General features: G+C 44.5%; 1 protein-coding gene across 1 annotated transcript in view; it reads left to right on the top strand.

Annotated features, from left to right (window-relative positions):
• LOC146780137 (extracellular calcium-sensing receptor-like) overlaps positions 1-18,030 on the top strand; it is a 44,200-nt gene that overhangs the window by 15,885 nt on the left and 10,285 nt on the right. The window contains exons 4-5 of the mRNA XM_085637122.1: positions 7-234; positions 1,484-1,607. Coding sequence (XP_085493248.1) covers positions 7-234; positions 1,484-1,607 — 352 coding nt within the window. The remainder of the gene's footprint in view (positions 1-6; positions 235-1,483; positions 1,608-18,030) is intronic.

Genomic DNA, 18,030 nt, shown 5'->3' with positions numbered 1-18,030 from the left:
CAACAGCTTTTCCATTACCTGAAGAAAGGGCGCTTCCAAAACAAAGATGGGGAAGAAGTCTACTTTGACATGCATGGTGACCCACCCCCTGTCTTTGACATCCTGAACTGGCAGCTGGACACAGATGGGAATGTCCACTACATAAAAGTGGGAAGCTTCAATCTGACCGCCCCCAAAGGGCAGGACTTTAAAATAAATGAGACAGCTATTGTGTGGCATGGAGGGCAGCAGCAGGTGAGATGGATTGAGCATTGCATGAGGGGGAAGGTACTGAAAAGATTGAAGCCATACAAGCAGTTTTGGGGCATAACTGTCCAACAGGAGTACAGTGAAACAATGAGGGGCACTTTTTTTATTTTGTTTTTACAGAGCATCCTAAAATTGGGACGTTTAAGGAGAGAAATATATGATTTCTGACCGCTGTAGCAATCTGTTTATTCACATAGACTCCGAATTTGCAAGTGTTCATCAAAAAAATAATAACCGATATGAATGAAACTGCATTAAAAATGTTGATAATCTAAACAATATGTATCCCAAATTTCACCCAAAATTCCCAATACCTTGGGTTGAAGGAAGTGAAACTATTTTACACCCAAAGTATTCTCCATTGCTGCTTCGAATCGTCTCCGTTCACAAGAAGCTTATCCTGACAGTCATAGGGGGTTCTACTCAGAGATCACCAATTCCATGAGTGCTTAATCTTTATTCCATCTGGTGTCTCCATCTTCCGCCCCCGTACACACCCAACATTGTAATGCCTCTCCTGCAGGTTCGGTTTCATCCATGACTTCTCTCTTTGTCACTGATCTCATATCTGATGCCTGCTCCTACTTTCTTCCTTTTCCACCTTTCCCTCTCTTACACTAGGTCTACGTCAGATATGAATATTATGTACTGGTCTGTAGTCTCCCGGCTTCCAACTTACTTGGGCGGCACTTCATGGCAGAGGGAGGAACCACGCCTGTGCTCTGGAAGTGAGAATAGGTCGGAGGAAGGCGGGATGAGTGGAAAGGAGCAGGTGCAAAGCAGAGAGGGGGCAACAAGAGGTCCCTGATCTCAAAGATGAAGGGGTCCTGCCTTAATTAAACATCTAAAATGATTGTTCTCTTGTCCACTGCAAGTAACTCTAAATAAAGATAGGATACTTCAAGTCATCTGAGCTGCCTGTGGTCCATAGAAAGTCCTGAGAATGAGTTCCAGTGAGCCGCGACTTGAAGCCACTGGCAAACAAACACTGGATCTCCCTACCTCCCCGGTGTGAGAGCGATTGCTTTTTCATGAGGGCTTTCGTTCCATATGCTTGAAGATACCTCTTGCCTGTAGGAATGTAATGTCTTTGTTTTCTATTCCTAACTGGTTCTTGTTAACTCTCACTGCTAGATATGCCTCTAACCAAGGGATCACTCCTCAGGAGTTACTCTGCTTTACAGTTACCCTCCAGCTTCTCTTGCTTACAGCTTTTCCTGTTTTCTCCTGCAAGGTTCCTCACTCAGCCTGCAGCAGCAGTTGTGTCCCCGGATTCCGGCAAGCTGTGCGCCCTGGGGCCCCGAGATGCTGCTTTGACTGTGTCCCATGTTCACCAGGAGAGATCACAAATCAAACAGGTAAGTGCCACTCCCAGCTCAGGGCACTAGCTACCTCAATGTGGTCTAATAGCATTATAACCTCAGTCCATACTCATCATGGGAGGATCTCCGAAAAATCTGGAGCTAGATTTCGAGGTAAGGACTAGTTCTCACAGGAGTTCTGCTGTATGATTTGCCCATTTCTCCTGATGATTTTTCTGTTTCTCAGACTTTGCCTAAGCACCTATAAAATTAATCATAACAAAATACCTAGCCTTGTAATCATGCTTACCAAAAAAATATTTTCGTGAGTGTAAGAAATTGGGTTATTGATTGAAGGGGAAGAAGCCCCACTCAGGGAACAACTACAATCATTGTCAGGGTGAACCACAAAAGTCACTAAATTAACCAGTTCTTAACCCTTTGGTAGCTTGGCAGAAAAGCAGTCAGGCTTAACTTAGAGGCAATGTGTCAAGTTATTATGCAGCAATAAAGCAAAAACACAACACATTAAAAATCCCAAACAAAGTTTGAAAAATGGAGTAGATATTAATAAATAAAATGATACCGGAACAGCAAAAATCCAGTCACTAGAACTAGAGATTTTCAGTTTTAAAGTTTTAAGTGAAAACAGCACCAAAAAGCACAAAGTGCCACCTGTGGAAATCTGGTCAGACTAAAGCAGGGGAAAATCATAATTTCAGGCTAACCGTGAGTGAGAACGGTCAAGATACAGGGACCTCGTTAGCCCTGCTAAAATGCTACTTTCTACATCCGGCACAAAGAGTTCTGTTCCTGGTGGAGGAGGTCTCATGGTGCTGCAAAAGTGTTGCAGATGGTCATCACTGTACCACATAGAGCATTCCTGGCCTGGCGGATGGTCGTCACTGAAGTGAAAAGAGCCGGTCCAGCGTCTAGGACAGTCACTTCTAGAGCTTCACATTGATGGTCACTGCAAGTTGTCATTGCTGTAGCATGAAGTGTAGCTCTCCCACTGCTGGTCATCGCTGGCAGTCACTGTCGGCACAAAGAAAAGGTCTCACTGGATCTTCACGTTGGGAGTCATTGCAAGTGGCAGAGTTTTGGTGCAAAAAGGCCAGTTCATGGTCACGAGGAGTCCAAACTTCAGGATTTTCACCTTTTCTTTAGAAGTACACTCTGATGCCAGCCAAGGGTCCAGGAACTGAGGAGGCACCACTTGGGGATCAGGGACTCACTCTAGCCAAAGCCAGCAGGTCCAGTTGCAGCAGGTCAGCTCAGCAGTTTCAGGAAGGACTCTGAAGCTTGTTGTTTCCATGTAGCTCACAAAGGAGGTAAGCCAAATGCCCAGTAGAATCACTCAGGTCAGCCTGGGATGAAGGCAAACAGGTCCATTCTTCCTTCTCAGACAGCAATGTAGTCCTTCAAGCAGTAGGGCAGTGTTCTGGCAGAAGGGCAGTCCTTCTTCTGTAACTTCCACAGGTCCAGGAGTACTGATGGGTGCCTCTGTAGGTCCAATATTTACACCTGGGCTAGCCTTTGTGTAGGGTGAGCTTCCTGTCCTACCCCACATCTGATTCTGGAAAGTTCTTCACCTGTCAAGACTCCAACTGCCTGGGGTGACAAAATGCAGGTCTGGCACCAAATTACTTTGTGTAATTAGGGCTGGGTACATACCCTCTCCATTCATCCTTTTAGGATGGCCCATCCTGTCCACACCTAAACCCCCTTTGTGTTACTGTCTGGAAGCAATACACAAACAACCAACAACGGAGCTATTTGCAATCATGTGACCCAGGACACTGGCAGAAGGCACAGATGGTTAGGACAAGAACATGCCAACTTTCAAAAAGTGGAATTTTCAGAATTGTAACTTAAGATCTGACTTCACAATCAAAGAGGGGTTTAAATTACAATTCATTCTGAGTGGAAACAGCATATCTCTATCTGCTGCCAATCTAAAGTTAGCACCTATTACATGTAATAGGGTAACCCATTGTTAGTCAATGGGAGAGATAGGCCTTACAACAGTGAAAAACAGCTTTAGGAGTTTTACCCTGCCAGGAGATGTAAAACTTAAACACACGTCCTACATTTTAAATACAACACACCCTGCACTATAAGCCTTTGGAGCCTACCTTAGTGGTGACTTTTAGGTATTAAAAAGGAAGGTTTAGGCCCGGCAAAACATTTGTTTTGCCAGGTCGAAATGGCAGTTTAAAACTGCACTACAGGCTGCAGTTACGGACATGTGACAACTTTTAGAAGGCTACATTAGAGGATGGCACAATGAGTGCTGCTGCCCACTGCTGTCATTTAATTTATAGGCCCTGGGTACATGTAGTATAGAATTGAAGGCAAACTAAATTTGACAATTAGGTGTAGGCATAGGTCAATATTACCATGCTTGAAGGAGGGAGCACAAGCACTTTAGCACTGCTAAGCAGTGGTAAAGAGTCCTAAAAGCAAAAGCATTTGCAATGCAATAGGTCTTGCATTACTTAAAGTTTTTGCTATTGGCGTTGCATTATTATTAGCAACGTCAATAGCTCAACTTCCAGTAATGCGAGACATATTGCATTGCAAATGCTTTTATTTTTACTTACAGCCATGTTGCACAGTGGGCGCGCTGTTATGCAATATGGCAAACAAACTTTGACAAAGCCAAAAGATCTTGTAGAGGCAAGACCAATTGGCTTTGCCAATGCTTGTTTTTGCATACAGTTGCCTGCATCGCTATGCAGCTCTTTCTCTCAGTCATAAAGAAGACAATTTAAATAATTTAGACCACAAATTGAATTATTGATTTGCGCTATACTTAACTCATTTTCGACCGCTATTACACCAATATTAAGTTATATCACATAAATAGCAAACATTCTGAACTAAACCGTCTTTCATTAATGTTCATACCCAATTTGATGTGTTGATTAACAACCTGTGAAAGAATGTGAAGTGAAGCAGTACAACAAAAAACAGATCAATAAGCTGCATGACACACACAAATCACTGCAGCAATCATATCAACCCACTGGGCTATCCTACATGCTTTTCTTTTACCTCGGATACACCATTGCTGTCGGAGTCTTTAATGACGAGTTACTAACGATCTGAAATAATGCACATCTGGCTTCCTGTATGGGGAAATCCTTCATGTGCATAACACAAACCACAAAATCTTGTAAATTTTGTCGGGCAGGGGCATGCTGCTCCTGCAGGTGGGTGGGTTAGTTCTGAATAGGCCTGGGCTAAAGTTCCGTTCCGCTCACGGAAATTGCGATAATTTGACATTTTCACGTTCCGCAGAGAGCGCGAAAATGTCAACATTTCCGCAATCTGCATTTTACCGGAAATTTTTGGCTTGCTCGCACTGTAAAATAATACATTCTCGCGTGCGCTCGATCGCCTTACCTGAATCCCCGCGTTTGCCGACAAGATTTCCCGATCTGGTCGCGTTCTCCACGAGATGTTGGATTGTTGGTAGCCATTTGCGCTGTCTCGCGACAGTTCGCGCCCGTGGTAACGTCAGTCATCGCGCGATCACGTCTTTCTTCTCGCGATCATGCACTGCGAGACAAGTGAAAACAAGATGGCCGTGCCCGCGAGCAACTGCATGGGTAAGTTGGCGAGCCGCGACCACTTAAAAAATACCGCAAACGGGCAGGAAAAAAACTTCCGCATCTTCGCGATATTTCCGCGTGTTTGCCGAGATTTTTAACATTTTCGCGATAATTTGCAAAAGTGAATTTCGCAAATTCCGCCCACCCCTAGTTCTGAAGCCTCAGGCAGTTCTGCAGGCCCGTAAGCGGTCTTCCGTCACAGCAGCCACAACGCATAATTTAGGTAATAACTAAGCTTCTCATACGAGACACAGCAGAGCTGTGGACGCTGTGACATCTGATCGCGTAGCTCCTTTGAGAATGAGGTCGTATGCACCCAGCAATGAAAACGGCACTCTGGTAAAATGGACAGCTTTGCCAAAAAATACGGGCAGAAAGAGAACTTGTGAAGCTTTGGTAAACATAAAAGCGGACGCCCTGAGGTGCCCATGTTTCAGACATTAAAGTGGTAACTCCTCCTGCGTGAAAGAGGTTGTATGAGCCTAGCAATGCAAACACCACTGTGGTGAAAGGGATAGCTTCAATAATAAAAAATACGGGCGTGGAAGTGAACTAGAAGCCTTGAAAAGCATAAACACAGGCGCCGTGTTGCAAACAGGAAAGCAGTAACTCTCCCTGCTCCTGTGTAAAGGGGTTTCTAAACACTCAGCAATGCAAAGGCGACTGTGGTGTAAGGGATAACTTCGCCAAAATATATGGACAGGTAAGTGAACATGAGAAGCCTTAGTAAATATACCATGCTGTAAGATAAAGCGCGGCGCCCGTGGCGTCTGTGTACATATGGTGAATGACTAGCATGAATTAAAACAAGTAGTCCCTTAAGGAACATATAACCCTGTACAGTGAAAATAAATTGTAGTTGGTCGGTGCTGCTCGACATACAACGGAAATGATGTATAGGGAGCACCCACCAATAAGGAGGCAGGAAAAAAGAGCAACACAGCAGTGAACCAATAGCAAACAGCAGGCAGGATTAAACTTGGTACAGTGATTACACCAGATCTTCCAGACAGCGCATGTGCGCTACCTATGCTCGACCTGAAATTGGGTTTATCAAAGGGAAAGAGTGAAGGCAAAAGGTTTGTGGTGACCCTGCAGAGAGAGCCAGATCCAGCAGTATGCACCTTCTGTATATTCAGAAACGTGTACTCTCATAGTTCTAGAAGTAAGAAAGAGGTGGTTAGGGGCTCTGTCGGTGGAAATTCCCTGGGTTGTGGTTCCAGAGTCAGTATTGTTCCCATCAAGCAGGAATTTTCTGCTAGCTTCCGCTCTGCACATCCACTAGTTGAAGTGACCAGTGTTCTTTCAAAGACCTCAACTGTGACAATGCATAGTAGAGATCTTTCAAATAAACCTGGCATACAAACATACCTAAAACATAACAAATACCTAAGAACAGATGTAGAAAACATAAGCCAACTGGAATGAGGAGTCATTCTTGTTAGTTACATCAACAATTCTCCATTTATAGGAGACAAGAGCGGAAAGGTATATTTTTAGCTAGAAGTGAGCTATGTTCACTATATACATATATATATATATATTATCTACTGGCGGTCGCCAGTAGATAGTTATAGTGAGGAACGTGTTTACATAGGAACTCTCAAAATTCTATTTTGAATAACTTTGGCGCCGGTTGACGAATCTTCGCGAAATTTTCAAAACTAATGGGGCGGTCCGCTCAGCTCCTACCCTGAAAGTCTCGGGGGGATTCGTCAAGCGGGGGCCGAGAAAAAAGGGGGGTCCCAAAACGCGTTTTCCCCATGCATTTTCCCATAGGACCTTTAGTCGAAGGTACAGCCCGAACGGCTGAACAGAATTATTTGAAATTTGGCAGAGAGGTAGTCCTCAGGTCAGGGATGTGCCTTTTGCATATATGGAGTCAATCTGTTCAGTAGTTCCTGAGAAAATTGCAGTTAAAAGTACATACATATCTATAGCCGCGCACCGTGCGTGCACCCTAACGTGCGCGAGCGTAATTCTGATTGATTGTTACATGTCAGTCAACGTTCGAATCGGTCGAAAACAGGAAGTTTCGGCCGCCATTTTGTTTGTTTTCAGTGCGAGAGTGGAAAAGGAAGGTGGCGAACGTGAAAAGGGGGCAGGGTAGAGAGTTCCTGACCCCCTAGCCTTGGTCAGGGGGTCCCTGAAGGACCCCGAAGGCAGAAAAAAACATGTAAATTATTTTTTTTTTTAAATCGCGGAGGTGCGCGCACGGTGCGCGCACGGTGAAAAAACAAAAAAATATATATATATAAAAAAAATTATAATACATACATAACTTAGCATTTAAAAAACCGTACAAATTCACTGAAAAAACCATAGGTTTCACACATGTTATAGTTAGGTGGATATTTCACTCGTAAAAAAACAATGAAATTCCCCCGTTATAGTTAGTTGAGATAACTATAACTCGCGCGACCGCCACTCTATCACAAGGATGATTTCATCAGTGATGTCATGAGTGATGCCACTGACCATGTCATGAGTGATGTAATATGTGACGTCATGAGCAGAGGATTGCGGGCGCGCGAGTTATAGTTATCTCAACTAACTATAACGGGGGAATTTCATTGGTTTTTTACGAGTGAAATATCCACCTAACTATAACGTGTGAAACCTATGGTTTTTTAAGTGAATATACATATATATATATTCACTGAAAAAACCATACGTTTCAGGCACGTTATAGTTAGGAACTAGCATTTAAAAAACCTTAGAAATTCACACAAAAACAACATAGGTTTCAGGGACGTTATCGTTAGCTGGACTTTTCACTCGTACAAAACCATTGAAATTCCCCCGTTATAGTTAGTTCAGCTAACTATAACTTGCGCGCCATCAATGCACTGCTGATGACGTCACATATTACATCACTCATGCCATGGTCAGTGACATCACTCATGACATCACTCATGACATCTCAAATAACATCACTCATGACATCACTGATGACATCCAGTGAAAGTGTGTTTTTCTGAAAATTACATATATTTTATATATGAATATCTCAAGGTCGATGGAAGAATATATGGGTATATAAGTGTCTAAATGGATGATTTGTTTTTGAAAAATTGATTGTATAACTGACTGATTAAGTGTATCTTAGTGAATACATGGCTTAGTGAGTAATGTTTAAATATGTAAATATCTGTATCAGTCTCTCACTTTGTGTATAAGTGGCTGCATGGGTTGGTGAGTAGCTACATGAGTGTCTATATAGGTTATTAGTTGTTTTTTTGAGTATCAGTATGAGTGTCTGAGTGTCTGTATGGTTTGGTGGCGGGTATTACGTAGTGCATAGGTGCATGAATGAGTGACTCACTGTTTGTATGTGTTGAAGACAGCATGTGTGCAGGACTGTATGGGTGGATGAGTATGTGCATGGGTGTGTTAGTGAGTGAATGATTGTCTCAATAGTGTCTTCATGAGAAACTACATATGTTTTAAACCAGTATATGTGACTATTGGTGTATATAAGTGAGTATATGTGAGAGTGAGAGATTGGAAGAGTTCCTGTATGAATAAGTATGTGTTTCTATAAGTGATTGTTTAAAAGACTAAGTATGTGTAAGTTTCTGTAGAAGTAAGTGTGGTTGGTGTGTGTATAACTGTATATGCAAGTAAATGGATGTTTGATTCTTTATTAGCATGAGTGACTATGTGTGTGAGTAATTCTATGGATGAGTGGCGTTGTGTAACAGGATATATAGGTGTATGAGTACAAATGATGAGTGAGTACATGTATGAGGGACTGTATAGGACTGTTGGTGAATGAGTGGATGTGTATGTGGATCTTAGAATTACTGAATAGGTTGTTGTAACTGGTATTGGTATGTCCATTGTTTTGAAAATTTTAGTTTCTATTTTTGAATGAGTGTATCAAAGGTTATATTAGGGGGAGAGGAGGTCTGCCACTCTATCACAAGTATGATGTCATCAGTGATGTAATTTGAGATGTCATCAGTGATGTCATGAGTGATGTCACTGACCATGTCATGAGTGATGTAATATGTGACGTCATCAGCAGTGCATTGCGGGCACGCGAGTTATAGTTAGCTGAACTAACTATAACGGGGGAATTTCAATGGTTTTGTACGAGTGAAAAGTCCAGCTAACTATAACGCCGCTGAAACCTATGGTTTTTTCAGTGAATATATATATATATATATATATATACAATCATACAAATTGGCAAATGTTGGTTACAGCATGACTTTTTGGTTAATGTTGCCAATCGCATGTGCCCTTCACTGAATAATTACTGGTCAATAAATAGGGGCCCTTGTCCTTCACCTGCTCTTTCTGTACATAAATTGAGGGATACATTTGAGGCTATTGTAACACAATCTCAGATTTCTGTTATAGTTTCTAAGTGCACATTCACTGCCGCCTTGGTAAAATAGCTTCTTTCCTAAATCAGGGTGGTCAAAGACTAGCCAAAGCTGCCCCAAGGGGTTCTAGACATGGCTATATAACTTCGTCTATTTGAGCATCCCTAGGTATAAGCTGCTGGGCCTACAATCCGTGGACAATCAAACTATCTGTATGATTGCTGATGGCCCTTGCTTCAGCCATGCAACCCTCCTTCTTACATTCCTCCACTGGCTACCTGTTAAAGATTGCATTATGTTTAAAACCATGCTCATTGTCCCTGAACCTATATTAATTCATTAGCCAACTTTCATTAAGAATAGGCTTTGCCCTCATCTTTTGAGATGTAACCATTGGTCAGCTTTTGCTGCCCTTTTAACAGGTTGCAGACTCAAGAATGCACACATCAGCATCCGATTTTTCACAGTTCTAGCTCTCACCACCGTTTGGAAGTTCTCATTAGGACTATTTTTGTTAAGTCTGAGATACAAATAACTTTAGCTTGCCAAGACCTATTGTTTCCAGAGTGGGTTTTGGGCTAGTCCCTTATTTGTTGCCTATATCAGTTGGTGTCTCCCTATGCATGGGTTTGTCCAAGTCAGTTGCATTTCGGTTTCGTCAATGTTCTGACCGGTTGACTTGGATTCTTCCATTGTTGACACTGCTTGCATTCAGGGAACTACTTTTTTCTTTTACTTTAGGCACTCGATGGGAATGCATGTGTTGTCTTTCATTCTCCCCATGTACTGTTTCACCATTTCCTTTCCCATCTCTACTCGCTTTCTGTGTTGCTTTTCCCCATGCTCTAAAGCTCCTCCCCACCCCTCCTCTTCCCGCTTGTTTTCTTTTTCATATTTCCCCACACTACGACATTGCTACCCTGCCCCTACCCACTTGGCACCCCCTTCCTTCCCTCCACTTTTTTTTAGGTCTGGCCATTTTAGAGAGCTTTAGCTGCACCACAAGACTATTGTTTTACAAAACAAAATCTTACATAATATACATACAGAGAAGGGCTTTTGGTCAGTGGACCGCCTCAACTGATCTGTTAAATTTTGCTTCCATCCACCACAGCATACATTGGCTCCATTCAGTTTGAGCGACTGCCCTAAGCCTGAGCATATTGAGTCTCAGTACTCACAGTTTATACGTTTTCACAGTCAAATAAAGACATAGTCAGTTCTAGGTATCTCTGGGCACTCGATCCATGCTATGTGGCACTTTCTTTGGAGATGCATAACATTTTTCTCCTAGTAAGACAACTTCAGGGGTATCCTACTGATTTAGTTAAACTGAAACATTTCCTTCCTCTTGAGGGACAAGTTACTTATCTTAGGTAACTCATCTAGTAGAGACTCTATCTAGTCACAGATTCTTTACCTTAGAACATTCCCAAGGCATGAGACTGGCGCCAGTAGGTGGCATCGATCAACTCTGTGTCAGCCGCACCGGAAGTGACGTGCACTCTGCATATAAAGGCATCACCCCAGCGAGCTGACATCAGTTTCTTTTGAAGCACATAGCCACGTCAGAAGGCTAATGGACCAGTGTGCAGACACTAAGGACTTAAAGGAACCTTTCTAGATAAAAAACAAAAATCTAACATAGGCAAGGAAGATGGGAGGATCAGTAGGGAATTTGCAGTTTGTTCATCTGGTAGAAACTTCTAGCTGCAGCTTTCTTACCTTATAATAGATACCCAAGCAATACTTCCCCAGAGGTGGGTTTTTGAACAGACTCAGGCAAGAAGTCCCAGAGGACCAAAAGACCAAAGTGTCTGTCATGACAAACCTGTTTAGTAAACATGTGCAGAGATGTCCACGTCACTGCCTGACAGATATCTAGGACGGAGACTCAATGAGCTAACCCAGTGGTCTCAGCCTTGGCTCTGGTGAAATGAGCCTGCAGGCCCTCAGGTTGCTTCTTGGCCAGTGCGTAGCAGATCTTAATGCACAGTACAATCCATTCAGAGATAGTTTCTGGATGGCTTTCCCTTTCTATGCTCCAGCGACCCTAACGCAGATTTGATTTTCCACCTGGTGTTCTGTGCTGTGATTGATGTAGAAGGAGAACACTCTTTTTGGGCCCCTGCAATGGAGTCTCTCGTCCCCTTGGAAGGGTGGGGCTGAGCAAAGAAGGTTGGCAGTGTGATACTTTGATCGACATGGAAAGGCATTGCCACTTTTGGTAGGAAAGAGGCAGGAGTGCGGACAACCAGTTTGTCTGGAAAGAAGTTGGTGTATAGAGGGTGCACAGAAGACGCCCTCCTGGCTGATGTAATGGCCTCTAAGAAGACAGTTTTGTTCATCAAGAGACACAGAGGGTGACTATGCTCAAAGGGCGAGCACATTAAAAATGCTAAAACCAAATTAAGGTCCCATTGGGTCATAATGAAGGGTTTGAGACGAAACATGCTGAAGTCCTTTCAGGAAACGATTCACAACTGGTGACTTGAACAGGAAGGGCTGATCCGGCAACCATAAGAAAGCTGATATACCAAAAAGATACCCTTTAACTGTGCCCAAATTAAGGCCTTGCCAGGCTAATGATAAAACAAACAACAATACCTCGGACGAAGGTATGAAGAGGCTTAACATGCTTGTCAGTGCGCCAAGACATGAACTTGTCCCTGCAGGTGTAAAGGGTCTTTGTTGAGGGATGCCTCACTGTCAAAATGATTTCGCAGTCTTACGAAGGAAGGTCAAAAACGTGTCAGTTGACGCTGCTCAATCACCATGCTTGAAGGAGGAGCATGCAAAGGTTTGGGTGTAGAACCCTGCCCTGTTGCTGCGACAGGAGATCCTACTGAAAGGGAAACCTGATTGAAGGACCAATGCTTATGCTCAGGTGTTTGGGAACCCATTATCTCTGTGCCCAAACCAGAGCCACAAGAATGACTTGTGCCTGGTTGTTCCTGATTTTCTTGAAAACTCTGGGCAGAAGTGGTGTTGGCAGGAAGGTGTACAGAAGGCTTGAATTCTACTCAAGATGAAATGCGGCTCAGAGCAAGTGCCATCTTGGAAACCCCAGTGCACACAAATGCTGACACTGCACGGTGTTGGCGAGTAGATCTAACCGAGGTTATCCGAGTCACTGAAGAGACTTGCACCACCTCCAGATGGAGAAGCCATTTGTCATCCACGAGGCATCAGTGGCTGAGTTTGTCCACTCTGGCATTCAGAGAGCCAGCCAAATGTTGTACGACCAGGAATAACTCCTGACATTCCAGCCATGTCCAAAGATGCAGGGCCTCTTGACACAGGCTCTGTTTGTTGCATTACCAAAAGGCAGTGGTGACATTTGTGAACACTTTAACAGGATTCCTTTGATGGAAGGAAGAAAGACTTTCAATGTTAGGCAAATCGCTCTCAACACCAACAGGTTTATGTGGAGCGGTGATTCAACTGTAGATGAGAGTTGGCCTCCACCTCTCCCAGAAGGCCACCCCAAACCTGGAGCGATGCATCTGTCACCACTATGAGCTCTGGGTGGGGAAGGGAGAGGGGTCTGCTGCTGACCCACTCATGGTTCATCAGCCACCAATTTAGATCTTTTGCAGTTCCCTCTGATATCAGGAACAGAATGGAGATACTCCCTTGACTCTGTGCCCACTGTAACATGAGGTCCCACTGCAGAGTCTGCATTTGCCAGTATGTAGGCTGCTCTGCTGTAGTCAGGATGTGTGAGATGACTGACTGGAAAAGTCGTCTAGGTAGGGGAAGACTGGAACCCTTGACCTTCACAGATGAGCCTCAACCACAGCCATTACCTTTGTGAATAATCAAAGAGGGCTGGTAATGCTAAAGGGAAGCACAACAAACTGAAAGTACTCATGACTCATCATGAACCACAGGGAACATCTTGGGGCCGGTGATACAGGTATGTGAAAATAGTTACCCTGCATGTCCAATGCTACCAGACAGTCTCTAGGGCAGACAGGACCTGAGCCAACATGAGCATTCTGAATTCCTCATTCTTCAGAAAGTAGCTCAGAGGGCACAGGTCTGGTATAGGGTGGGGACCTCTGTCATTCTACAGGCCCTGTGAATGTAGCGGGAATAGCAACCTATTCCGACTTTGGCATCTTATTGATGGCTCCTTTGGCCAAAAGAGCCTGCACTTCGTGATGCGTAGGTAAAGAAAACAATGGTGCTAGACACTATTCTCTTGCAATCAATGTGAGAGAATTAACACAGTTTTGTGAAGAGAATAAATCATCTGGAAGGATATGTATGTCATGCATACGCACATTCCACACTGGTGGGTTATTGTTAAAGGAAAAGGCACTATAAATTATTGCACATTAGTTTATTTCATAGTCAAATCCTATGCATCAAATGAAACATAAATGTAAACAAAGAATATAACATTAAGTACGCAATGTTCTAAAGGTTACTACCAAGGAGGAAAAAAGGGGGTGAGAATTGGTGCTCATGTGAAATAGAAAGGAAAGATGAAAATCATCAAGGACAATTGTAGAACAGCGTTTCGATATCTTAGCTATCTGAGGGATCTGGCTCAGCTTCTCAATGTGACCAGTAACCCTTCTGTGATAGGCCTGCCCCAAACGTAGATTTACAACACACTTTTCAATGGTTATTCCGTAATCCAAGGTACATAGTGAAATAACATCACACTGTTCATTGATTACTCCTTGTTCGTAATGCACAGTGGAATTTCATCTGTGAATTGGGGATAGGGTATAAGGGCTTACATGTAGAGTGCAGGCCCCATAGGTGGATGTCGACGTGTCGACCCTAGTGCAAAAGGGTGGGTGTACTCCTCTGCTACGGGTCTTCCTCAGGACAGGGGGATGGGGACCTTAAGCAACCATGTCAGATACGATGCCCCTGGAAAGTGGGTGATCCGAGTTTATCTATCTATCAGAAAGACGCGGCGTGTTACTTTCAATTAATTATGTGCGGGAAACAATCGCTCCTCATGGAGTTCTATACGGAGCACCTCTGCATCAGTCCGTGTCTCTGACTTGTCTGTCGGAGACACGGACTGATGCAGAGGTTCTCCGTATAGAACTCCAAGAGGAGCGATTGATTCCCGCACATAATTAATTGAAAGTGACATGCTGCGTCTTTCTGATAGCGGTACATCGGGGATTGCTTTCCCTTGGGCCCAGCACGGCTTGGCTGGGAAAACATCTTTGACTTGATTGCACTCCAGTAAACTCGGATCACCCACTTTCCAGGGGCATCATATCTGACATGGTTGCTTAAGGTCCCCATCCCCCTGTCCTGAGGAAGACCCGTAGCAGAGGAGTACACCCACCCTTTTGCACTAGGGTCGAAACGTCGACATCCACCTATGGGGCCTGCACTCAACATGTAACCCCTTATACACTATCCATAATTCACAGATGAAATTCCGCTGTGCATTACGAACAAGGAGTAATCAATGAAAAGTGTGATGTAATTTCACTATGTACCTTGGTTTGAGGAACAACCATTGAAAAGTGTGTTGTAAATCTAAGTTTGGGCAGGCCTATCATAGTAGGGTTACTGGCCACATTGGGAAGCTGAGCCAGATCCCTCAGAAATCTAAGATCTCGAAACGCTGTTCTACAATTGTCCTTGATGATTTTCATCTTTCCTTTCTCTTTCATATGAGCACCAATTCTCATCACCTTTTTTCCTCCATGGTAGTAACCTTTAGAACATTGTGTACTTAATGTTATGCTTTTTGTTTACATTTATGTTTCATTTGATGCATAGGATTTGACCATGAAATAAACTAATGTGCAAACATTTATAGTGCCTTTTCCTTTAACAATAGCCCACCAGTGTGGAATGTGCGTATGCAATACGTACTCTTCCTTCCAGATGATTTATTCTCTCACATTGATTGCAAGAGAATACTGTCTAGGACCATTGTTTTCGATACCTATCGATACCCAGGTCCTTTGACGATATACTGGGTCTCCCCATTTATCATAATGGTTGCACTTCCTGACGCAGCACGGAGAGGTAGTCCTTTGTCAGCTGGTCTGAGGATGGTGGTATGGGCAACGTGGTTTCTGTGAATGGGAGGGCGTAACACCTCAGGGAAAATTTGACACAACCATTGTCCAAGGTTCTGGACCACCACGAGGCAGGTGGTGCATGTTCCTGCCTCCGACTGATTGCCCGTGATGGTGAAAGGAACTATTTAAGGGGTTTGGAGCTTGGCAGCGGGGTGGATTGGGCAGATATATGGCCTTAGGTTCCAAGGGACTTGTGGGAACACGTCCACAACCACAAAAGGACTGGGGAGCCTGTTGTCCATGGTGGCTGGGTTGGAATGGAGGTGGTTGGTAGTCACTACCACAGCCACAGAGGGGCGAAAGGCAGAGTGGAGTTGGACCGGGCCGTGGAGAGTCACAGCAACCAGTTGGTGGCCCTGCTGTCTTTGAGACGCTCAAGCCCTGAATCTGCTTTATCACCAAACAGGAGGGTCCCAACGAAGGGCATGTTCATAAAAGATGCCTGGACAGCCCCCAAAATCTCAGTAGACCTCAGCCAGGCATGGCTCTGGAGTGCCACTGGCGAAGCAATTGATCAGAGTAGCGAGACAGTTGTATCCAGTCCACAGAGTATACTAAACTCTGCTGCATCCTTCGCATCAGCGATATCATGGGACAGGATGGTTCAGGCCTCCTCCTAGATCATGGGCTGCACTTGTGCAACGAATCCCAAACTGTGTGGGAATACGAACCCGAGAGGCATGTGGTGTTCACTGACCACAGTGCAAGACTGGTGGAAAAGGAAATCTTCTTACCAAAGGTGTCCAGCCTCTTGGATTCCCTAACTGGTGGAGTGGTGGGGAAGGTGCCAGTGTTGACATCAGATGTGGAGGCCTAGACAACCTGACTCTACGGGGTTGGGTGTTGGGTGAGGAAAGCTGAGTGCCGAGGAGTGGGGTGGTGGCAAAGGGTAATCGTCCTGTGCACAGGAGCCATTCTGTATGGCTTGGCCTACACCCAACCATGACATCAGTGAGCGCTTCATTAAAGAAGAAAAGAGGTTCTGTGAGGGTGACTTGCGTTGAAGCACCTTAGTCAAGACGTTCATCTTGACTGCCACTGAGGGCAGCATAAGGTCCAGGACCTCAGCCGCCTTTCTCACCACCATGGCAAATGAAACCCCTTCCTCCATAGCCACACTAGGAAGAGAAATTAGGCCACTGTCTGGAGAGGTATCTAGACCACTGGCATCTGCCAGTTCCTCACACCAGATATCCCCAAGCTCTTCCAGGAGGGTCAGAATAACCATAAGGATCCTCAGATCTGTCCCAATTGTATTACCTACAGGGTCTATCAGAAAAGGCAGATGCAGTCTCCTTCACAGAGGGTCGTGTTCTGGTCGGCACTGAAGTCAACATCGGGCGATGCTACTATGGCTCCATATGGGATTTGGGCATAAAAAAGGGGTCAGATCCGCCGAGGGGCATCAGCAGTGCTGAGAATGGCACCACTGAAATGGTCTCCGGGGAAGGTTGAAGACTCACGACTACAGGCGATCCAGATTCAGGAATGAATCCAAAGGGTCCGACTGGCGCAAAGGACGAACCCTAAGGTGGGAATCCATTTGGGGCACCTGCCCAAATAAGATGTGCATTGCCTCGTAATTTTTTTTAGCTGGGTGGGATCGCTCCGGTTGTGGGAAATTCTAGGAGGCATGGAGCAGTCCTGAACTCAGGCTCAGCAGCTAACATGTAGAAGCGGGGCCTAGATGTGTGGCGTCGTTCCTCCGCCATGTCCGAAGACTTAGATCAGAGCAGTGAAATCGAAGACCACTTCAACTTCTTGGATTTTCTGTGGGCCTTAACCGATGAGGACTTGGAACATGAGCTTCAGAGCGTGCCACCAGACAGCCTCAGGAATTATTGCTAGACAGTTGGGGCAGGCCATGGATTTGTGGCCCGGTTCAAGACACCAGAGGCAAACCAGGTGGGAGTGTGTCTCAGACATCTGTCTGTGACAGGATCCACAGGGTTTAAACCCTACAGGTTCCTATGGGACATCCCTACAGCACACTGGGAGCTAAGCTCAAAAGAATTCTGCCAAAACTTTGAAAAATAGACCAAAAATGGACTGAGATAGCTCTCTCTGGATCCGCGATGATGGTGTGGAAAGAAAAGAACTGATGTCATGTGCAGTGCCAATATAGGGGCCACCCAGTGCACTGTCACTTTCAGCATGGATGCTGCCGACGCAGAGCCAATTGCAGTCACTGACGCAGAGACAATCGTCACCACCTAGCAGTGTGTAGAGGTACTGATCAAGATTTTCTAGATCCAGTCTGACACATGGGAAATATTCTAAGGTAAGGAATCTGCATCTAGAAGTCTCTATCAGATTTCAGCCTTTAACGGTTTTGAATTGGGTGGTTTGTACCCTGCTAACATGTTTGTACCAATAATCTCACTGTTTTCTGGTATATGCAATTGTTCAAAGTCTGTTTACAGTTTTAAGGTTTCTCACAATGAATATTTCCATG

This window comes from Triturus cristatus, chromosome 12 (genome assembly GCF_964204655.1).
Source record: "Triturus cristatus chromosome 12, aTriCri1.1, whole genome shotgun sequence".
NCBI lineage: Eukaryota > Metazoa > Chordata > Amphibia > Caudata > Salamandridae > Triturus > Triturus cristatus.
The sequence above is the reverse complement of the archived record's forward strand: the minus strand, read 5'-3'. Positions and strand labels throughout refer to the sequence as shown.